Source organism: Hemiscyllium ocellatum, chromosome 5 (genome assembly GCF_020745735.1).
Source record: "Hemiscyllium ocellatum isolate sHemOce1 chromosome 5, sHemOce1.pat.X.cur, whole genome shotgun sequence".
NCBI lineage: Eukaryota > Metazoa > Chordata > Chondrichthyes > Orectolobiformes > Hemiscylliidae > Hemiscyllium > Hemiscyllium ocellatum.
The window spans coordinates 59,526,084-59,548,889 of record NC_083405.1 but is presented as its reverse complement, the minus strand read 5'-3'; the positions used below and the strand labels follow the sequence as shown (position 1 = coordinate 59,548,889).

The following is a 22,806-nucleotide window of genomic DNA, read 5'->3' as shown; positions in this document are numbered from 1 at the left end:
AAAAGGGTCTTTCTCACGATGGAAGCCAATGACTAGTGTTGTTCTACAAGGGTCCATGTTGGGGCCACAACTTTTCATACTATACAATAATGATCCTGGTGAAGGAACTGGGTGCATTCTGGCTAAGTTTGCAGATGATACAAAGATAGGTGGAGGGGCAGGGAGTATTGAGGAAGTGGGGAGGCTGCAGAAAGATTTAGACAGCTTAGTAGAGTGGGGAAGGAAGTGACAGATGAAAGGCAATGGAGAAAAGTGTGAGGTCATGCACTTTGATAGGAAGAATAGAGGCATGGACTATTTTCTAAATAGGGAGAAAATTCAGAAATTGGAAGTGTAAAGGGATTTGGGAGTCCTACTCTGGCTTTCTCTTAAGATAATCTTGCTGGTTGGGTTGGTAGTTCAGAAGGCAAATAAAATGTTGCCATTTATCTCAAGAGAATATAAAAGCTGGTATGCACTTCTGAGGATTTATTAGTGTCTGGTCCAACCACATTTAGAGTATTCTAAGCAACTTTGAGCACCAAATCTAAGGAAAGATGTGCTGGCCCTGGAATAGGTCCAGAGGAGGTTCACAAGAATGACCCCAGGAATGAAAAACTTCACATGTGAAGAACATTTAAGGACTCTGGGACTGTACTTGATGGAGTTTAGAAGGATGGGAGGGGGAGGGGATGGAATCTGATTGAAACATTCAGAATATTGACCAGCTTCGACAGAGTGGATGTTGGGAAAATGTTTCCCTAGGCAGGAGAGTCGAGCACCTGAGGGCACAGCCATGGAATAAAGGGAAGACCTTTTAGAATGGAGAATAAGGAGAAATGTCTTCTGCCAGAGAGTGATGAGTCTGTAGAATTCATTGCCACAGAAGGCTGTGGAGGCGAAGTAATTGAGTATATTTAAAACAGAGATAGATACGTTCTTGATTGTCAAGGGGATCAAAAGTTAAAGGGAGAAAGTGGGAAAATGGGGTTGAAAAACCGATCAGCATGATTGAATGGTGGAGGAGACCCAATTGGCCTGTTTATGCTTATTCTCTCGATTTAAAAATAAATAACTTTTTAGTAGTAAGTTCATTGATAAATCAGTCTTTATATGAAAATGGAAGAAGCCATGTCTAAGTATTAATTTACATACATACTAATGAGAGTAATCAATGCATGATTCACGTGAAGAAACTAAACAGCTGACAAGTCAGCCTTGACTATATTGATTTCGATGTGTGGGATTTCATTGAAGGCTTAATTGGGGATTCCCTTGAGGGCTTTTATGGGTAGTTGAACAGAAAGCTGTTAATAGTATTGAGTTCTCAAATCCCATCAAGGGTGAACTGCAAACTATTCGAAGGGAATTGGATGAGGGTTGCAAATATTTACAAGAAGAAAGTAACATGCTGCATAGTAAATCAGAAAATGTATAATTTTACTAGCAGTGAATATCCCTTCCAGTTTGCAGGCTGTGTCAAGAAAATCACAGTCGTTAGTTTTATACTAGTTAAGTAACTCATATTTCTGCTCAAAAGAATGTGTAACCAATTTAATCACAACTACTCCATGATTGGCAACATTCCGCTGAACGTAGTCATTAGCTATGAACCTGACAAGAGACAAAAAATAACTTTAGGGTTTATTTGCTAATGCATTTTGGGTATAAATAATGAACTCTTAGAAAAAACAGGAAAAATAAAATTCTATTGTGTTAGAATTTGATTTGCCAATGTGAAATGTCAGTGCAGTATGACATAAGGAGATCTATAACCTGCTTTGTCTACAATACTACTTGATAAAACTTGTACAGTTTGTTCCATCTCTTTGCCTTTTTCCTGTACTTTATCCATTTTTCATTCTCAATATGTATCTATTTCCTCCCTAATTATTACAATGCCTTCTGATTTCCCTTCCAACCTCCTTTCTCACTGACAATCTCTACCTTAACTGTGTTAAAGTAATCCTCCCAATTATCCTAATTGAGATCCTAATATATTACAGATAGTTTCCAATGAACCTGTTCAGGAATGTTATTTTGAGCAGGAGGGATTTGAACCCAGGCCCCCTTGTCTAGAGGTAGGGACACATCTACTACACAACAAGAGCCAGAGATATGAAAATTCTGAATAGTATTTCATTTATAGATTTTGTTTTAAAATTCAACCTGTTCTGCAATGTTATGACACACTTCTGGTACAGGTAGGACTTGAACCAGTATCTCCTGGTCCAGAGGTAAGGACAATGCTACTGCAATAGACGAGCCTTCCCAAGAGCCCCCCCCCCCCAAGCACCCTGATATTATATTTTCTTAATCAACCTGCTATGAAATGCTATTACACAACTGTTGCACAGGTGGGTCTTGTGCCCAGATGTCATGGTCCAGAGGTAGAGACACTGCTACTGCGCTACACAAGAGCCCTGAAGGATATTTTATAATCAACCGATTAAGGACTTTTAGTACATGCCTTTGAAGCAGTGAGATTTGAAGATAGGCCTCCTGGATCAGAGATAGGGACAATATCATTATGTCACAAATGCCCACAAGGGCCTGATAGATATTTTTAATCAACCTGCCCAGATGTGTTATGGCACTCATCTGAAACAGGTGGGACTTGAACCCCAGCCTCCTGACTGTAAGGCAGGGACACTACCATTGCACCACAGAGCCGTTAAGCGTGCAAATAACTGGAAATTTTTTCCCCTGATTTATTCTTTTTATATCAATCCGCCTTTTTCATTACCTTTTTTGTATTCTCCTGCCAACAATTTTAGCAAAAAATATGTGTAAAAGGTAGGTGATCTGTCTTGAGTCTATGTAAGTTTTCTTTGCTAAATTCTATGATTCATTCTATGATTCTATGAGATCTGTTCTGATGCTTACCTGAAAGCAAGCCTGAGTTGGTTGGCTGTTAGCAATGAAAGGAGGGCCCAATTGTTTTACTGGGAAAGAGGTGCCAGATGTTTATGTTGGAGAATATCCAGTCTACCCTATCAAACCTCCTGAAAATTTTAAATGCGGGTAAAAGATCTCTGATTAGTCAGCCTTGCTCCAATGAAGATATTTAAAATTCCGTCTTCAGTCTTTAGTACAATCAATTGTGTTGGTTTGTGCTTTATTATTAGGCCTACAATGAGAATATGTATGGAATTAAATACCAGTGGATTATCCCAGGCTGGTATCAGCTAAACTGGTGGAAACCAATTGCTTCTATTTATTGCAATGAAAAACATCTTCTCACTGCCATGGAAGGATATGTAGCTGTGGATTTTGAGCCACTTAGTACAAAAGAAATCAAGACGATATCTGGGCTGGTGAGTATGGATCTTTTAATGAATATTTAGAATTGTTATACTAATATGTGGGTGAATAAGAAATAAGCCACAAGCACCAAGAATATTAACTTCATCAACAAGAATCTGTGCCAGTATACATTTCCTTCTGTCAACACTGGCTATACTACTCTGGGGATGAGGAGGGGGAAACATTGAATGACAAAAATGTGGCAGAGATAGATGAACTGACAAAATAACTGTATAGTTCACTGTCTTTTTTTTGAAACCCTAATTCTGTTTTTCTAAACTTCTCATAATCTCCTGCAGACACCTCAACAGTACAAGCAAGAGTACAATAAAATGAGAGGTAGTGCTGAGTATAGCAAATTTCATGGATTTGCATACGATGGAATCTGGGTCATTGCTACAACATTACAACGAGCAATGGATAGTTTGAAACGCCTTGGCGATCCACAAACTATCCGCGACTTCAATTATGTGAACAAAGACCTTGGTCAGATCTTCCTTGATTCCATGAACGAAACCAACTTCTTTGGGGTGACTGTGAGTATTGTCATCTTTAACTGTTTTCCTTTGAACTATTCATGTATATTTTATTCAATAATATTTGGAGAATTTTGATAGGTTGAAATGCTTATTTCTCATGATAAAAAGAAAAAAGAATACAGCACAGGTACAGGTCCTTCAACCCTCCAAACCTGCACTCCACATTTTGCCCTTCCATATTAAATCTGTCTTCACTTATGGAACCTGTATGCCTCTCTTCCACTCACATTCATGTATTCAAAATAAAACAGGGAAGATATAAGCAGAGTATGTTTTCTGTCACTGTGTTATCAAATGGAAACCTTATCATGGACAATGTTCCCTCATGAATGTATCGCACCCTGAAGGACAGGTCTCTAAATAGTGGCTATGCAAAATGTTAAAGGCCCTCACAGTTCAATGAATTGACCATGCACTATGAATAAAAATTGAGATATGTACTAAAGGCAAACATCTGATTTGGTTGGTGAATTGCAAATACACTTAGTGGAATTGGAGAGGATATGTCTGTGACCAGAAAATAACCATTTAATGTGATGAATTTCAATTATACTGGTAGAAGTAACCTCAAAGTTAACAGCCTTGCATCTCGGGATTTACTGTCAAAAACTTGAAAAGTTAGTATGAATTTCCAGAGCAAATGTCGGAAAGATTTGAAACTGATTGAAACTTTTTTTTAAATTGGTGCTTCTGCATATTTTATTAACTTGTAGATTGAGAATTTAGAAATGGTTGACTCAAATGTTTGAATTTGAGGAAAGTTTGGGATCGGCATCATCTTCTTTGTTTGTCCGATTACAACACATGCTGAAATGTTTACTGATCTTGTTGTGGAAATTAAATAACAAACTTTCAGTCACATGCTATTTTGTAATTATGTTGAAAAACTTCCAAGTATTGATCCCTACAGCCTTTTGTTTGATGTGTTGTTAAAATATTAGGCATGCACTGCACTTTAGAAATACAGTAGTATCTGACACATTCAATTCAATTCATGATAGATAATCTATTGAATTTTGCTATTAAGGGAGATATACGCACTCCGAGAAGTCTCTCATTTACCAATTGTTGCATTTTGTCAGCATTTTAGGACTGTTGCATTTTGTTAATTGATTAAGTACATTCAATAAAAGTTACACTCCTGATTCCTAGAGCGCAGATTAGAAAACTGAATATGGAATTTAACAAACCTTTCTGGGTACTAGGAACAATATAAATGAGCCCGATTGAGCTATGAAAACTGAATATGGAATTTAACAAACCTTTCTGGGTACTAGGAACAATATAAATGAGCCCGATTGAGCTATGAAAACTGAATATGGAATTTAACAAACCTTTCTGGATACTAGGAACAATATAAATGAGCCCTATTGAGCTATGAGACTGATTACTTAATTTACACTAATCAAGCTCTGTTCCACACTGGGTGACTTCTACTGCTTCCACTCTGGCCCTCAACTAAAATTGCCAAGCAGACCTTAATAACATAAAATATCAGTCCTGATTAACATATTTAGAACAAGGGACACATTCTTCCTGTGTGTTGTTCGTTATCAAAAAGAAGTCCACAATAAGAATAAAATACAGAATCATGCCAACTAGTCTTCAGTTTTCAACACAGAGAAAGTAGTTAAAATTCAGGATCTGTGATATACGTTTAGTTACCCCTATGTTTTTGTTCTTCAAAGCCAGAATGTAATACAGTAATCAACATTGTACATAATAATACAGGAAGGATCAAACACATGATTCATAAAAACTCAGATCACTTCTTGGAATGTACTGAATTACTCTGCTTATACCATCAGAGATCTTATTTGATTCCTTACTTCTGCTATACATTGGATTCTTAACTTTGAGCTATCTCTGTAGATCACTCTCTTGCACAGTGTCCTGTAGTTAACTATTGTTCCTTGGATATTACTATTGATCTCTTCTTTCCCAGCTACATTACCTTGCATTTATATGTATTAAACAATCAACTATTTGTCAATCCCTAGTCTGTCCAAATTCAGCTTCCTCCAACTGCAAAGTGATAGATCCATGTTAACTTACTTAGAGCCTGTGTCAGGAGTTAAAATCAGGCCTGATATTTCCACAGCTTATTTGAACATTCAAAAGCCCATTCCATTCAATCGTTGAATCATAGGAGACTCTTTAGATGATTAAAATCAACACTTTTTTTTTATTTTCAGTATCATCAAAAGAATGTCTGCTTGAACATTAAAAACAAAACCTGGGAGATTGAGAATGTTCAGTTACTTAAGATCCTTGACCTTATCTGGCTCCAGTTCAGATGCTGTTCTTTTGTTGTTTTGTAATTTCATTACACGGTGGTTTGATCATAGTCAATCATGTTTGTAAATCTCTATTGGAAACTGTGAATTGCAAGTGTAAGCTGTTTTTGCATATAGGTCAGCCTCCTTTTTCAGCCATGATACACTACATAAACATTGTTAGTTATTTTAAATTATTCATCCCAATAGTGCATATTTTATACACCACGTTTAGTTACCTGTGTTCAAGGAATCAAACAGACAATATGACTGTGTTGTAAAGATATGCCTGATTTCAAGACAGACCGACATTGGGGGCTGAAGACCTTTTAAAATGATGATCACACACAAACTGATGTACTCATTATACTTAGCACATAATAAGTCAATGCATTTTTGGAACAACTTTTCAAGTTTTCAAAGGTTGACTTAGACGTTGATGTCTATGCAACTTCTCTCCACATTGATTTTTTTTTTGTTTGCCACATCCTTGACATGACAAATTGTGACAGGCAGATTTAGCAGGAAGGCAGCAAGCTGAAATTTTCATTTCCATCACTTGGAAATGAAACTTCCACAACAACTTGATGAAGAAGCAGCACTCCAAAAGCGAGTGCTTCCAAATAAATCTGTTGGACTATAACACTGGTGTTGTGTGATTTCTAACATTTTCATTTCCAACATCTTTTTAGACATAGTGGCACAATGCCAGAAATAGATTGATGCAGTGAGTTACAGGTCCACCAAATTCTAAACAGCCAGAAGCAAACTTAGTTTCACTTTTACAGAAACATCTGTACAGTTAGAGGTACAAATCCTCAGTTAAAATCTGTAAAACAATATATATGTTGTTAATAAAACAAGTATTCATTAACATTACCTATAGTTGAAATGCTGTGATGAGTGAGAAGGAATAACTATGAGTTTTCTGCAGTTATGAAAGTGCAGCATCTGGATAGAACCATCTGGAGCATCCTTCACTTCATTTTGGAAAATAATTTTCCCTAAAATCTTGTGCTGCACCTTTATTGAATGGTCATTGCTGAACTGCTTTAGGACAAGCTAGCACCACCACTCCCCATTTTTGGGGCCTTTACACAAATGACTTATGCATTTGTCAAGAGTCACAAACATTGCTGTACAACACCAAGGAATATCCTCTCTATCGACAAATCACAGACTATTTGCCTTAAGCTCAGGAAATTAAGTGTTTATTGCTTTGCTCCAGAGATTTGCATTTGCTAGATAAATTTAAGAAATTGCTTCAGTGTTCCAAATAAAATTTGTCCTCAGTCAATACCAAAATCAAGTTTCTGTCAATGAATTAATTAATTATGGTGTCATGTTTTTTGATTCAGATCTAATTTAAAACCAAGTAAATTTTGATATTGAGACACAGCTATAAGAGGGTTAGCAGATTTTTATTTTCTCATTGACAGGCTATCTTTTAGGCTGGTGAGTAAGTAGCCTATTTGTGTGATGGGAACAACAAATGAAGGATCTGGTCCTGCAATGCTTAAAACATGTTAAGCATCATATAATGTACTTGCTTGATTGCTGTGTGGTAAATACACTGCTCATTGCCTGCATGCTTGTATTCTATGAAAGAAAAGCCATGAGGTTTGCATTAACAACATTTCCCTAACGAGTGACCTAGAAGAAAGACAATTCTCGTAGGCACATGACGACACCACCACTTCCAGGATTTGTTCCCCACACCTGTCCTTTATTTGACATATATTACTTTACTGCTAAAACTTTGAAACCCCCTTCCTAAAACCACTGTGACTGTATCTTCATGACATTCTACGGCAACAAATCAGGAAGGTGTTCCATCACCCCTCTCAGCATCAATTAGGGATCAACAATAAATATTGTTGAGCGCAAGCCCTTTGAATGATTAAATAGGGAAAAAAACATCTGGTTCTACATTAGCAAATATTATTCAGGGTAATAGCCTCTACGTTCAATAAAAAAGTATTGATTGGTGATTAGAATCAGATAGGCCTCTTCTCCACATTATCCAATGATCATTACTAAAGGTTACAGGTTGCAAAAACTCAATGAAAAAAGGATCGGCTTGTTAAATAGCCTGCCTTTAATTACTGTGTCTGCTCACATTTGAAGAATCACCATTTCAAAGAGGTAATAAAGAGCGCCTATAGAATGATACCTTTATTATCAGGAGTGATATGAAGAAAATTAAAATGAGCGAATCACTGGAGAAGATTTCTATTTTGTCTGGTCAAATGTATGTTCATCTACTCATACAGCATTTTTTTTTCTGCAATACGTATTTTATTCATAATTTTTTAAAGAGTACATTCCAAAAGTATTAATACAAGTGTACTGTTTAAATGGAGAAAATCTGCAGAAAGTTGCAACACAAAGGGTCTTGAGATACTTGTCCACAAAATACAAAAAGCTAGCTCACAGATGAAGCAGGTAATCAGGAAGGTTAATGGAATGTTGGCCCTTATTTCAAGGGGGTTGGTTTCAGAGTAGGGAAGTCCTACTGCAAGTACACAGTGTCCTGATGAGACCATATCTGCAATACAGTAAGTAGTTTGTTCATCCTACTTAAGGAAAGATATTTATTTGGAGGCAGTTCAGAGAAGGTTCATTAAGATGATCCTGGGTATGGAGAGAAATATCTTACGAGCAGATTGGGATTCTGTTCACTAGAGCTTAGGAGAATAAAAGGTGGTCTCATTGAAACATTCTTATGGGGCTTGACAAAGTGAATGCTGAGATGATATTTTCCCTAATGGGAGAATCTAGGAGTAGAGGTCTTAATCTCAGAATAATGAGGAGCCAATTACATACTGTGATGAGAAGTAATTTCTTTTCTCAGAGAGCTGAGAGTCTTTGGAACGCCTTGCCACCTTGTGAGAGTACAGTCCTTGTGTATATTTAAGGATGAGATAGATTGATTCTTCATCAGTGGGGAAGTCAAGAAAAGTGGATGTGAAAAATGTCAGATTAGCCATGATCCTACTGAATGCTGGAGCAGGCTTGACAGGCCAAATCATTTACTCCTGTCGTATTTCTTACAGTCTAAAACATCACTTAAGAATTAGAATTTGCAATAACATTCAACTTGTCTCCATACAACATGTTTCACTCTTAAGTGCCTCAAAATAATTGTATTGCTTTTACAAGTTATGATATATGCTGCACATTAGGCATCTTAGCCCAAGGACAAAATATTTCAGTTGAAAATTATGGCTAGAACTATGATAAAAATGTTTGCTATGCATGATGCTCTACTTTGAGGTGCCTGAATATTATTCAATAGTCTTGATGTTTACAAATGAATACCTTGTCAGACATACAGCATAAAATAGTCTATAGTTTCTATCCCATCAGTGTAAATGGTTATAAGGCCTTTGAATGTGACCTATCCCCACTGTGTTCATGCAGCAACTATCCCAAACTTCAATGCACCCCTGAACTTGTAGTCCTAGCCCTTTGGGATGTGCCAGAGTGGCACATCAGGCAGAGGACAACTCTTAATCGCAACAGGTTTTAGGCAGATCAAAGAGTATATTTCACCATGTTGATGGTCTTCTGTGCATAGCTACTGACTTGATGTGCATTCCTGGGAACAGCCCATAGGGCACAGCACAGAGTTCTACACCAACAAACCAGCTTGTGGTATACCTCAACAAAATTACTGCATTTATCTCTAGACTTTGTTTGCAAAGGCACTTTCCACGAGGAGGTGAACAATGGTCTTTTCCCCATCACAGCTATTTCAAAGGTAATATGCAGTCTTCTCTTTAAGTCAAGCTTGATATCCAAGTAGATTGAGATTCAGCCAATTTGAATTAGTTTTCACTATTTAGCCAACAATTGACAAGTCACTTCTTTTAGTTTGCTATTTTGAGAATTCTGATTAAACTATGCCTGTTCTGTTAACACAGCACAATGTAGAACTTGCAGTTTTACTCTTACATCTTAAATTTGGCATAATGTTTGGCTGCTTTATTTATGATACTCTTTGTGCCAATATAATGCAGTAAATTTTCAATAGTGTCCACAACAACTATTGGTAGGATCTAGTACCTGTATGAATGATTGATTTATAATCAAATGTATTTTACAGTAATAAAAACAGTAAATGCAGTGAAACACTTTTCCACTGACACAATGATCCAGTGCCATTTTTAAAGTTTGAAAAATTGAAAGATATAGTTTAAAGAGAGTCCTCATCATCGATGCCTTCACCACCATCCCTCCTCCACTACAGCGCTGTTGTCTACCCTGGACCCAACAAACGTTGAAGTTGCCACTCTTCGGGCGCCATCTTTACTTGTGACATTAGTTTGGACATATAGAAGCACAGGATTTTGGACAGTTGTTTTGTCACTGATTTATATTTTCTATTGAAGATGATTTATTTTCCTGCCTTAGTCAGGTTTAGTGTTTAATAGCTATGGTGCAAATGAAGAGCGGATTTAAGTGCTTCACTAGACACTGACCTGTCTGATGCTGTGTTGAATGAAGCATGGAGAGTTTTTGAGTAATGTGTGGTCGTGTTTGAGAGAGTGTTTTAAGTGCAATGTTTTTCTGTGAACAAGAGATGTTGTAGCAGGCTTGTGCTTATGCTCATTAATGTTATCTTCCTCCAATGCTACGATAGGAAACACATGAAATGTTATGTCTGACTGCAGCACATCAAGCAGTTCATCTTTTAAATGTAATGCCTTGCATAATGTAGACAATATTGAAACAGTCTTGAAATTATGTAAGTTTTCTGCTTCACTTTGTGCCCTCTAGACTAAAGTATTGCTGTTGATATGATGACACTATGCAGAGATTTCAATATATCTGTGTTAATTTATCCACCCTTCATCTTTGTCAACACAACGGGACAGCTAATAGTGCCCATCCTTATTATTCTCCCTTTCATCAAGTTCCATTGTAAATAAATGTGAATTTAAGAATCTGTTTTCTTTAAAATAGATTTTTATTGAAAAATAGATTTTTTAAAAATATTGCAACAAATACAAAGCAATATAATTCAAAACAATACAATGAAAGAACACAAAAATAAACCCAACCCGCTCTCATGTACAAATGTGTAAATATATATTTTAAAAAATTAAAAAACAGTTAACTATTTAAATAAATAATAATCAACAACAAGCTAATAAATAGCAGCTTAGCCAAACAAGACACTCATACATTCACAGTTCTTCCTTTCTAGATATTGGACTCGTAAAACACTATCGTTTCAGTTATATAAAAGCCCTTGTTAGTGTGGCAGATAAACCTGTGTCCAGGTATTCCAAAAAAAGGGCTGCCTTGTTTTATAAAAATTCTTTGTTTTGTGGTGTACCGTACTTGTGAGAAAATCGAAGTGGACAGGCTCCATAACAATCTTCCGCCAACCCAATAGGCCCAGGGAGGGGGGAGTGGGGAAGAGTTCAGATACCCAACCTAACAAGATATTTTTTCTTGCAAAGAAAGTGAGGATGTTGAAAAAGTGAGGATTTTTCTCGCACACGTCTGCAGGGAACACACTGGGTAGACCAAGAAAATGAGAGATTGGGTCCTTCTCCACCCTTACACCCAAAATCCTCTCCATTGCACCCTCCTAAGTGCTCCAGTATGTTTGAAGCCTACCACAGGACCAGAGACAATGAGTTAGAGTGCCTGTGGATCCAAGTGGAGCCAAGTGGATCCTGTCGAGAATCTTCAACTGTAAAGTGTGGGTCTATTGCAAATTGATATCTTTCTTGCGTTTTCCCAAATATCTTCCCATGCCTCTGAGGAGACCTCAGTGGCAAGCTCTCTCTCCCATACCCTGCAGAGTTGATCGAAGGGGGGCATCTGAGGGGGCACCCCCCAATTGATGATATAAAGTCCTGACAGAAAGTATACTCTTAGCACTGAGCACCCTTCTCTCTATGTCAGGTTTGTAGGAATCAGTCGAAGTGTAGTCTTTTTTCCATTTGAAAAAAGTGGAAGAGATCCCTGTTAGATAGCTCATATTTCCATGCTAACTAATCAAAGGACATCATTGTGTCTCCTTCAAATAAATCACCAATGCAAGACACACCCCTAGCAACCCAATGTTTGAATCCTGAATCTATCATCCCCGATTGAAAACCAGGCATGTCCACTCCCTCCCAGTCTGTGAGGCAATTGCAGTTTAGCTAATTTAATGAGGGCCACTTACAATGCCAAATTAAAGAGCGGAACCAGCCGTTCAGTCGCTTGAGTGTTTGTTTATTGAGAATCGGGGGGAGCATCCATATAGGATATAGCAAACAAGGAGAATATTCAGCTTAATAAGCACTATCTGATTCAACCACAAGACCAAAAGCACCTCCCATCTTTGAAGATCTTGTTTGATTTTGTCAAATAATTGAACAAAATTAGCTTTGAACAACCAATCCAGAACTGGAGTAATGACTATGCCCAAATACACAAACCGCCCCCCCCCCCGTGACCACTTAAATGGGAATCGATATTCACCCTCAAGGCCACCCATAGACATAGCCTCTGATTTAGCAAGATTAATCTTGTATCCTGAAAAGGCGCCAAATGCACTGATGCATTGTATTGGACGAAGCACCAAAACTGCTGGATTTGACAAAAAATGGACATCGTCCGCATACAGCAAAATGTTCTGTAATTTTGACCCCAAGTCTGGGGGAGCTGATATATTAGGATCCCTACAAATGGCCTCCACCAATTGTTCAATCCCCAATGTAAAAAGCAGTGGTGAGAGGGGACAGCCATGCCGGCTGACCCTAAAAATGTTAAAATTGCTTGATCGTACCCCATTGGTGATGAACACAAAGAGAAGATCACTGTAGAGAACCTTAACCCATCTTAGAAAGACTTCGCCCAGTCAAACCGCTCCAGAGTATAAAAAAGGTATGTCCACTCAACGTGGTCAAATACCTTCTCTGCATCTAGAGAAAACACCAATCCCTGTATTGGACTGGTGTTAATACGCTTGAATGACATTAAGCAACCTCCTAACATTATTGGAGGATCTACGGTCCTTTATGAAGCCCGTCTGGTTCTCTTTAACAATAGAAGGTGACACAGTCTCTAGCCTTAACGCAAGAATCTTAGAGAGGATTTTAAAGTCAACATTTAAGAGTGAAGTGGGCCTGTACCAACCACATTCCTCCGGGACCTTCCCTTTTTTTAAGAACAAGCAAAATATTGGCCTCTTTCAGAGATGGTGGGAGACAATCATTTTGAGCATCAAGCCTGACAGTATGTTTATAAATTCCTTATAGAAGTCGCAGGGAAGTCTGTCAGGACCAGACACCTTTCCACTCTGAAGCTGCTTCACAGCCTCCTGCACCTCTTGTTCTGATAAGGGGGCATTGAGAAAAGACTCCTGGTTCACACCTGGAAGCTCAAGCTCCTTGAAAAAGGAGTCCATTTTGGCCCGACCCTCCTCACAACCCTCAGATTGGTATAGCTTAGAGTAGACCCTCTGGAATTCAATGTTAAGTTTTTTGGAGTCACATGTTAGGTTCCCAGACCCTTCCCTAATCACTGTAATGGCTTGAGGGGCACTCCTTTTCCTGGCGAGATACGGTAAGTATTTGTCTGGCCTGTCACCATGCTTAGATAACTTTTGCTCTGCAAAAGTAAGCTCCTTCTTTGCCGTCTGCGTGAGCACAGAATTCAAAGCCGTCCACGAGGGCCTGTCAAAGTAAGCCTTCTCGGCTGCCTTCAACCATGCTTCGAGAGACATTGCTGCTCATCCTTCTGCCGTTTCCGACTGGCAGAGTAGGAAATAACTAACCTCCGGCGTAGGCTTTGGCAGTTTCCCAAAAAATGGATGGGCTATTAACTGAGTTAATGTCTAGGAACACCCGAAATTCCCTAGAGAAATACTCCACAAACTTATTATCCTCAAGGTTAAAGGGATCCATTTGCCAGTGCCTCAGACCCGCTGTAATGTCCTTAGTCCTAACCAACAGGTATATTGCATTGTGATCGAAGATGGTAATATTACCAATCATATAAGATGCTACCAAATTCAGGGTTGCCACGGGGGTCAGATAAAATATCATCCTGGTGTGACATCTGTGTGGATTGGAAAAGAACGTAAAATCCCTGCCTGAAAGGTGAGATGTCTCCAGACGTCCACCAACCCTAACTCCACATACAGATCCACTAATTGTTTAGTTTGTACAGAAGGTATCGGGGAGGCCTTTGGGTAACCTTTCTGCTATGAGATCCATGAGACAATTAAAATCTCCCCCTTTAATATGGCAGAACTCAAGATTGATCAATTCAGAGAACGCATCTACTAGAAATTTGAGGGGATGGGTCGGAGGGAATAAACATTTAAAACATAATATGCTTCTCCATTTAGCAGGGCTTTGAGAATTACAAACCTCCCGTGTGTGTCTTTCACACACTCTAATAACCTAAATGGGCAATTCTCCTAACCAATATAGCCGCTCTCCTAATCCTGGTATTAAAAGATGAAATGTAAACCCGATCAAAGCCATTCTGCTGTAGTTTCAAATGCTCCCTATCATCCAAGTGTGTCACCTGTAACAAAGCAATATCCACTCTTTCCTTTCCAAGACTTAAACATACCTTCTTCCTCTTAATTGGTGAGGGACTCCCCTTGATGTTCCAGGTACACCATTTAATCAAGTCATTAGCCATAACCTTCTACAGTAACATTTAAATTCAAGAGAAGAACTCAAATTACAAATCGATGAGCCTTAGTGTCACAACATCGTTGAATATAAAACTACATAAATTAAAACCACTGCAGTTAACAAACCTACAAAGTTATCCAAGATTATATACAACAAAAGCCAAAAAACAAACCAACATATAAAGCACCAATGGCGCTGAATATAGGAGAACTCATCTGCTGCCCAAAGGGGGCAACTATCCATCCCAAACCCCAATTTCCCATCCCACTGTCAAGATTGTGACCCAGGCATATAAATACCTGGTCCGGGTATAAACTGTCCATAAGTAGGCATCTGGCCATCCCAACCATTTTCCCTCCTCTTAGCTAGAGCCACATGGCAAACACAAACAGAACAGAAAGAAAAACCATGAAATAGCAATGTGAACAAATAATTATTTTTTTTAAAAGAAAGGGGTAAATAGCCAACCTATCCTTTGGTATAACTTAACTTAGAAATTGAAAGTACACATCTCAACTGCTGCCAAACATAGTTTAGGCCAGATTATTACCAATAATAAAAAAATGGAAAAGAAGGTCCCCAACTGGACTTCCTCTTTTTTTTTAAAGCAAAAATAGCAAAGACATAAACAACACCACTATTTCTAAATACTAAAATATTCATATTAAGTTAATTTGTTCACAAAGTCTCTTGCCTTCTCTGTCATGCCAAAGGGATGTACGGATCCATCTAAGGTGTTCCGAAGCACTGCCGGATACCTCAGAGAGCACTGAATCCCAAGCTCCCTCAGTCTTCTTTTGACACTGTCATAAGATTTCCTTTTCCGGATCACCATCGCTGAGAAATCCTGGAAGAACATGATCTTAGAGCCCTCATAAATTAGGGCCTTCGGATTCTTACCCTGGATTCTGGAAGCTTCCATGATTCTCTCCTTATCTCTATAATGATGAAACCGCACAAAGAGAGTTTGAGGACTTTGACCCAGACCTGACATCTGCGCCGTGACCCTGTGAGCCCTCTCGATCTTCAAGCCTCTCATTCCAGCCTCCAAGTTAAGGAATTTCAGCAACCAGTCCCTAATAAATTCCGCTGGCCGCTCACCTTCCTTACACTCCAGCAGACCGACGATCTGCAATTTTTTCTCATGCCCCTGTTCTCAAGATCATCCACTTGGTCACGCAAATTATGGACCTGCATCTCCAGGGCCTGGATCCTATCCTTGGGGGAACTGGTATCAGCTTCCACCACTGTGACTCTGGGTTCAACCTCATCCATCCTCTTTACCAGGACTCCTAGCTGCTGTTCATGTTTCTGTAGCATGATGGAGATTGGTGCCAGCTTCTCCTCTATCTGCTTACCCAGCATCTTGTGACATTTCACAAGCTCCTTCACTGGGGTTGGTAGGTAATCGTATCTGAGGATCCTGCAGGCTGGGCCATGGGCCTGGCCTGGGATGCTCCTCCTCTCTTCTTCGACATCCTTGAATGGCGAAAACCCAGGTAAGTTGGTTTTCCACAATTTCCTGGGTTTCCATGAACTTTCTAGGGTCCCAGGATATCGCAATGATCCGGGTAAGGCAGGTTAGCAGTTTGTCCCACTTGTGCTGCGGTGCAGAGCTCTGCAACGTGATCCTCCTAGATCACCGCCATCTTGGATCCCCCGAATTTAAGAATCTTGATGTTGCCCATCTGTCTAGTTTCTCAGTGAATCTGAAAATGTTTAAATTTTCAGGAATAACTTCCAAAAGGGCAGTTGGATATTTGCCAGGTGCAAAACAACTGTGGGGCTTGTACATTGCTGAAACTGGAACCACTCAAACTGTTCTATAAAGAGGATTTGGGCCTTGTTTTAATGTTGCTGGCAAACTGAAGCCTCAAGCATGCACCCTGCAACATGCAAATACTAATTTATAGTCATTATCCAGCCTCCTGCTGACCCAAACACGGATTGAAGAGGCAAATGGCTGATTCAAGTAGTGGGACACTCTACTCACCTCTTCTAAAGTGGCAAAAAGGATCCTACACTAGCGTATGCAAGTCCTCTCTTGCTGAATCAGGCATATATGCTGGGTGCTTGTGTTTTTGCAGGGTTCTCTAAATATTACGGCAAAATGACTTGACTTTGCACCATTCTGACTCTGAAACAACAAGGCTGCAAATTGACACAAGTTGATAACTGAAGCATGGTTAAGGGCAGTGAAATGGAATTAGAGACTGTCTTAACTTTATTAAACATTCTAATAATTTGTTTGTATTGTTTTCTCTATCTGGTGTCAATTGGCTACCTTGTTTACTGCCATTAGCATTTCTTTTGTTTTATTCAAACACTTTAATAATTGTCAAATAAAAGACATATTTTGTGAGGGAATCTTGAACATTCAGGTTTTGATCTCATAAGCAGAGTTTTCTTTTGTGAATAGATTTAAAACCATTTGCTCACTTTGCATACTATTTTTATTCATGACTAAGGTAAAAGAACTGTGAGTAAAATTTACAAGCAAAGAGCTAAATATCTGGAAATTAATTATTATTTAAAGTTTTTTTTCCCTTATTTCAAATATTTAGAAAGAAGCTGACTTGGTAAGTGATTCTGTATAATGAAACTTGTTTTTCCATTGGCATCTTGATTAGATGCTACTACAACTTAACACCAGGATTCAGCCCTTAGTTTTCAGAAAAGTATATAATCTTGAATGCAATGCACCCTGATTAACATGTACTAATCCATATTTTTGGTTATACTGCAGCTTTACTCCTTCCAAGTTTAAAAAACAACACAGTCAACACCTATGATTCATTCTTAACAAACCCTGCCGTGGTAGGCATTCTGGGAAAATAGCAACATAGGACTGCATGGTACTGAAAAATGGTCAAGTGACATGGAGCTCTAGTGGGTTACCTCCATATAATTCTCCACTGCCCATATCATTATGTATGCAGCATATCTCCAATGGCACTGCTCCCATGTGACCTTGTACTCTCCAGTAGCTGAAGTATTCTGGGATTCTAAAATCCTTTTTTTTTTGGATTTCTGCTACCCTGTATGGGTTAAATGCTGGCAGGCAGAAGCAGTCCTTCCCAGTACACATAATGGGAGAGAAATAAAATAAGGTCCTCTAAGGATACCTAGGTGCCACGAGTCACAGTTCATTAGAAATACAATCTCAGACTCATAAATGCACTGCCTCTTTACATCACCTATTTGATTGACTGTTATAGTAACTGTAGCTGCAAGAATTAAGCTACTGAGGCTACCTGTCCTCAGCGCTATATTATATGTTAGAAGTCTGTCTGAATGACAGCTACTCTTTCCCTATTGCCCAGCATAGCACAACATCTTCTCATTGTTCACTGTGGGAACATCACATCCTGGGAAGCCTGCAAGTAAAGGTTAACCTTAACTTCTTTTTAGTGAGGAGGTAACAAAAAACAAGTTTCCATCTGCTTCTGAGAATAAAGAGCAGCTGCTTGCCTTTTGAGCAACAATTTTACAGTCAGTGAATAATCAATTCACCTAACTCTTCTCGATTGGAAGTTTGTCAATTAGCTCTGGATTGCCTTGTTGCATCCAATACTGCACCACTCTATCATGCTGAAGATGTTCCTCATGCTTAATGTCCTTACTTTCTTCTCAGAAGGATGCTATTGCTCTCTCAGCTCTTTAGTATCCATCACATCTCCTATGTCTGCACCAGTTGTGCAGTCACAGCATGTATGGGTTATGTGGCATTGTTTGTCGATATGGACTGTACTGCCAATCCCTTCCAGACTGATCCGGACATGAGAAAGTCATCTTCAGGAAGCCTGTCATCTCATCTACCATGAGCCTAGGTGAAGGATGGTCAGCATTATATCTTGGCCTTAGTCGAGGCAAAGCAAACCAATCAACCGTGGTTGCAGAGGCTAGCCCTTGTCTCCCAGTAACCATCCTGGTAGGGATTGGAAATTAGAAGAAAGTGAGGACTGCAGATGCTGGAGATCAGAGCTGAAAATGTGTTGCTGGAAAAGTGCAGCAAGTCAGGCAGCATCCAAAGAGCAGGGGAATCGATGTTTCAGGCATGACCCCTTCTTCAGGGATTGGAAATTAAACAAGAACATAAGAGTTTACGCTCTTGCATAATCATATTCTGCATATTAGATCATTAGCATTATGATGGCTTCCAGTATATTTGTGGCAGGCTTTTAAACTGTGGTACGAATGATCGCAGATAACCTGTACATTTATGAAATGGAGCCCTTTTTTATTGATGAGTACAGTCATGTTCTGATGTGGTACTCTAAATGCAATATTATGTGTAGTCTGTAGCATCATGGATTGCGTGCTGTCTGGCAAAGTAAACATCCGGGCTATAAAACTGATCTCATTGTGACAAAACAAGATGAAGCAGTATTATCTGTCATAAATTGCATCAGGAACAGCTTCTTGCAATCATGGTTTGAGGACTGAGAGATTCCACACAGTTCCTCAGTCAATCTTTGGAAGTTGCCGATTACATAAACATTCAGTGCAGCTGCCGCCTCAATACCCTGTGAGCTGGAATGGCCAACTACTCTAGCAGATGACAGTGGCCTGGGACATCCTCAGTCTGTCACAGCAATCTGCCTCACACACAAGTCCAAAAGACCATAAGACATAGGAATGGAAGCAAGGCCATTTGGCCCATCGAGTCCACTCCGCCATTTAATAGGTGTTTCAATTCCACTTACCCGCACTCTCCCCATATCCCTTAATTACTTGCAAGATCAAGGATTGGAGTGGCACAATGGTTCAGTGGTTAGCACTGCAGCCTCACAGCACCAGGATCCCAGGTTCGATTCCAGCCTTGGATGACTGTCTGTGTGGAGTTTGCACATTCTCCCCATGTTTGCATGGGTTTCCTCCCACAGTTCAAAGATGTGCAGGTCAGGTGCATTGGCCATTCTAAATTGTCCATAGTGTAAAGTGCATTAGTCAGAGGGAAATGGGTCTGGGTGGGTTACTCTTCGGAGGGTTGGTGTGGACTGGTTGGGCCGAAGGGCCTGTTTCCACATTGTAGGGAATCTAAATCTAATCAAGAATTTATCAATCTCTGCCTTGAAAACACCCAACGTCCTGGCCTCCACTGAGCTCCGTGGCAATGAATTCCACAGGCCCACCACTCTCTGGCTGAAGAAATGTCTCCGCATTTCCGTTCGAAATTGACCTTTTTAATTTTAAGGCTATGCCCACAGGTCCTAGTCTCCCTGCCAAATGGAAACAACTTCTCAGCATCCACCCTTTCTAAGTCATGCATCATAATATAAGTTTCTATTAGATCTCACCTCAACCTTTTAAACTCTAATGAATACAATCCAAGGATCCTCAGCCGATCATCATATGTTTGACCTGCCATTCCAGGGATCAAGTGAGGTGTGGTGCCAGCCAATTTTCATCACCATTCTGCCTTTGTGATTCTGATGAGTGAATGTAACACAGGTCAGTTCTACAGCTTTGTCGTGCCGATTTTCATCATAATATACTGCTCCCATTCCTCCATCATCAAAGCCATGGTGGTGGTGACCATCTATGAGCCCTAGCGCATACAGTAACCCATGTCCTCCAATGCACAATTGTTTTCCAGCCATGAATTTGAGTTACCTCGCAATCACAATTATTATCCCCTCTGTATTCCAGCATGCTGTCTACAGCACCCATAATTGACTTCCCTGAACTTGCCTCCTATGGCATGATGTCTGATAACCCATTCAGAACTGACTGTGGCCAAACCCCTGACTGACTTGGACAGACAATCCCGACTGATGACTGACCAGATCCCTGATCGAACTTTGTGCGGCTACTTGACTGAGTGATCACTAATCCCCAGACTGGTTATGCTAGAACCATGGCCCAATCATTGCAAAGAACTGACATAGATCTAATAATCCTGGCCACCCTAAGCAGTTTGTTGATTGGTCCAAGACGCTGAACTGAAATCAGTTGTGCCCTTGCCTGACCTTGTTGAGGCCCCCTGATTGATAGTCCCCATAGACTTGACTAAGGATTATTCTCCCTAGGCCAGTGATCTCCAACTTTTTTTAAGCCAAGACCACTTCTTGAATTTAAGTGCAACCCAGGATCCATCCCAATGGAAGTATAAAACAAAGTAAGTACTGCTAGTGCTTTATAAATTGAAAATCAAATATATATAACTATTCATTTTGTCTCTCAGTGCAACAGACACTGTGTGATTGCAGATTATCTGTCAATTCCTTGAAGTTTAAGACTCCAAGTTATATAATGGCAAAAACTATATATTAGAGAACAATAGGCCTATATCATTAAACAGAGATGACGGGTGGTGGTTCAACCTGAGAGTCACCACATTTCTGGTGAGAGGAGAGGTTGAGAAAGCAGGACCTTTGTGGTGACATCAGCCATTAAACCTGCACTGTTGGTGTCACTCTGCTTCACAAACCAGCTATCTAGCCAATAGAGCTAACCAACTCCTTATATATATAGTCGATCAAATGATAGTCTGTGAGGCTAGTGTGATACTCGGATTTGATTTACATTAATTTGGAATAAGACTATTTCAGAGGTAAATAGAATAAAAGTAAGCTTTCACTTTAAAAGCACAGGATGCTTCACTGTTTACAAATCTCCAAGAAATGTTATCCCTTAATCTGACTTCCTGTTCAATATCATTTAGCACAGTAATTAACTCAATTTCAATTGATCTGTTTCCTTTAGTCAATGGGGTATAATAGTGCAACTGGCATTCATTTTACAAAGAATGGCTCATGCATCATCAATTTGGTGGAAACCAGTTTCCTGACAGGAACAAAAACAGAAATTGCTGGAAAAGCTCAGCAGGCCTGGGAGCATCTGTGCAGAGAAAGCAGAGTTAAGCTTTCAGGTCTCAGAAGGCTGCTTGCTGGTTGTTTTCAAGTGTGGAGGCACAGGAGGTAACTTCTATGGTCGTGATTTACCTCTAGGGCCCCTTGTTGACTTGCATTTCTCACATTTTGGATGTGGGGTGAGGGAGCATTCCCCATAATAAGATAAACAGCTGAATAGGAAAAACAGCACATCTACAGGACAGAGGAGGTGAACAACTATTGCAGGAGTCTGCATGGAAATGTTGGGCTGAATAGCCTCCCTAGTTTCTGGTATGCTGGCTTCACACATTATATACACACATAAGTACCAAGTATGTTACTTATTTGTTTATGTTGCCACAATAAAATTTACTTTACCCTTCAATGATAGTTCATCTGGACCAAACTAAAACATAATACAACAAGCTGGCAAAGCATTGTAGAGCATGCCCTTTTCTCTGGCCTTGTGGCATTTGAAAGGAGAAGTCATGACAATTTGTCATGCATGCAGTGATAGGACACCGCACTGACACTCTGAGATTGACTAGGCCCTCACGATCTCTGTTCGACACCACTGGCCTAGACATTGAGATATAGCCATTTGCCTAAAGACCATGCAATGTGCTGGATATGTAAGCGGCTAGCACATGCTGTTAGTATGAGGTAGACGTAGCATGGAGTCACACAAACCCATTGCCACTCCTTGAATGATCTTTACTGGTAAATACGACAAGCCACCCAGCTTGCATACCTGCACTAAAAGGCAAAGACAGACCAACTGTGAGGCTGTAGGTTCTGAATGAGTTAGCAATGCATGAAAAGCCAAGGCAGAAATGTTGTGAACATTCAAGTAAATGCAGAGAGAGCAAGAGTGCTCAGAGTCCTGAGAAGCATCCTTTCCAAAATATGTGATGGGTGATGGTCCCTTTTGTGAAGTGACCTGGTAGCAGCATTGCATGAAAGCTGTCAGTCCACTCCAAAGTTAAAAGAAATGTTGAGCTGGATTGTAAGTGAGTCTGAACAATACCATGGTGATGCCAACCTGTGCAGATGAAGAATGTGGATGGTGGGGAATGCTGACCAAGATATTAGTGTTGAACTAGATGCAGAAGCAGACCATTTGGCCCTTTGAGACTATTCTGCCATTCAATACAATCATGGTTGATCTTTTGTGTTTCAAATTGCACATTTCCATATCCCTCCAATTATTTTT

The 22,806-nt window shown here is 39.6% G+C and overlaps 1 protein-coding gene across 1 annotated transcript in view; it reads left to right on the top strand.

The window, feature by feature from the left end:
- Positions 1–22,806, top strand: part of gabbr2 (gamma-aminobutyric acid (GABA) B receptor, 2) — a 419,830-nt gene that overhangs the window by 138,697 nt on the left and 258,327 nt on the right. Inside the window, exons 5-6 of the mRNA XM_060825690.1 lie at positions 3,108–3,296; positions 3,585–3,821. Of these exons, the coding sequence (XP_060681673.1) occupies positions 3,108–3,296; positions 3,585–3,821 (426 nt within the window). The remainder of the gene's footprint in view (positions 1–3,107; positions 3,297–3,584; positions 3,822–22,806) is intronic.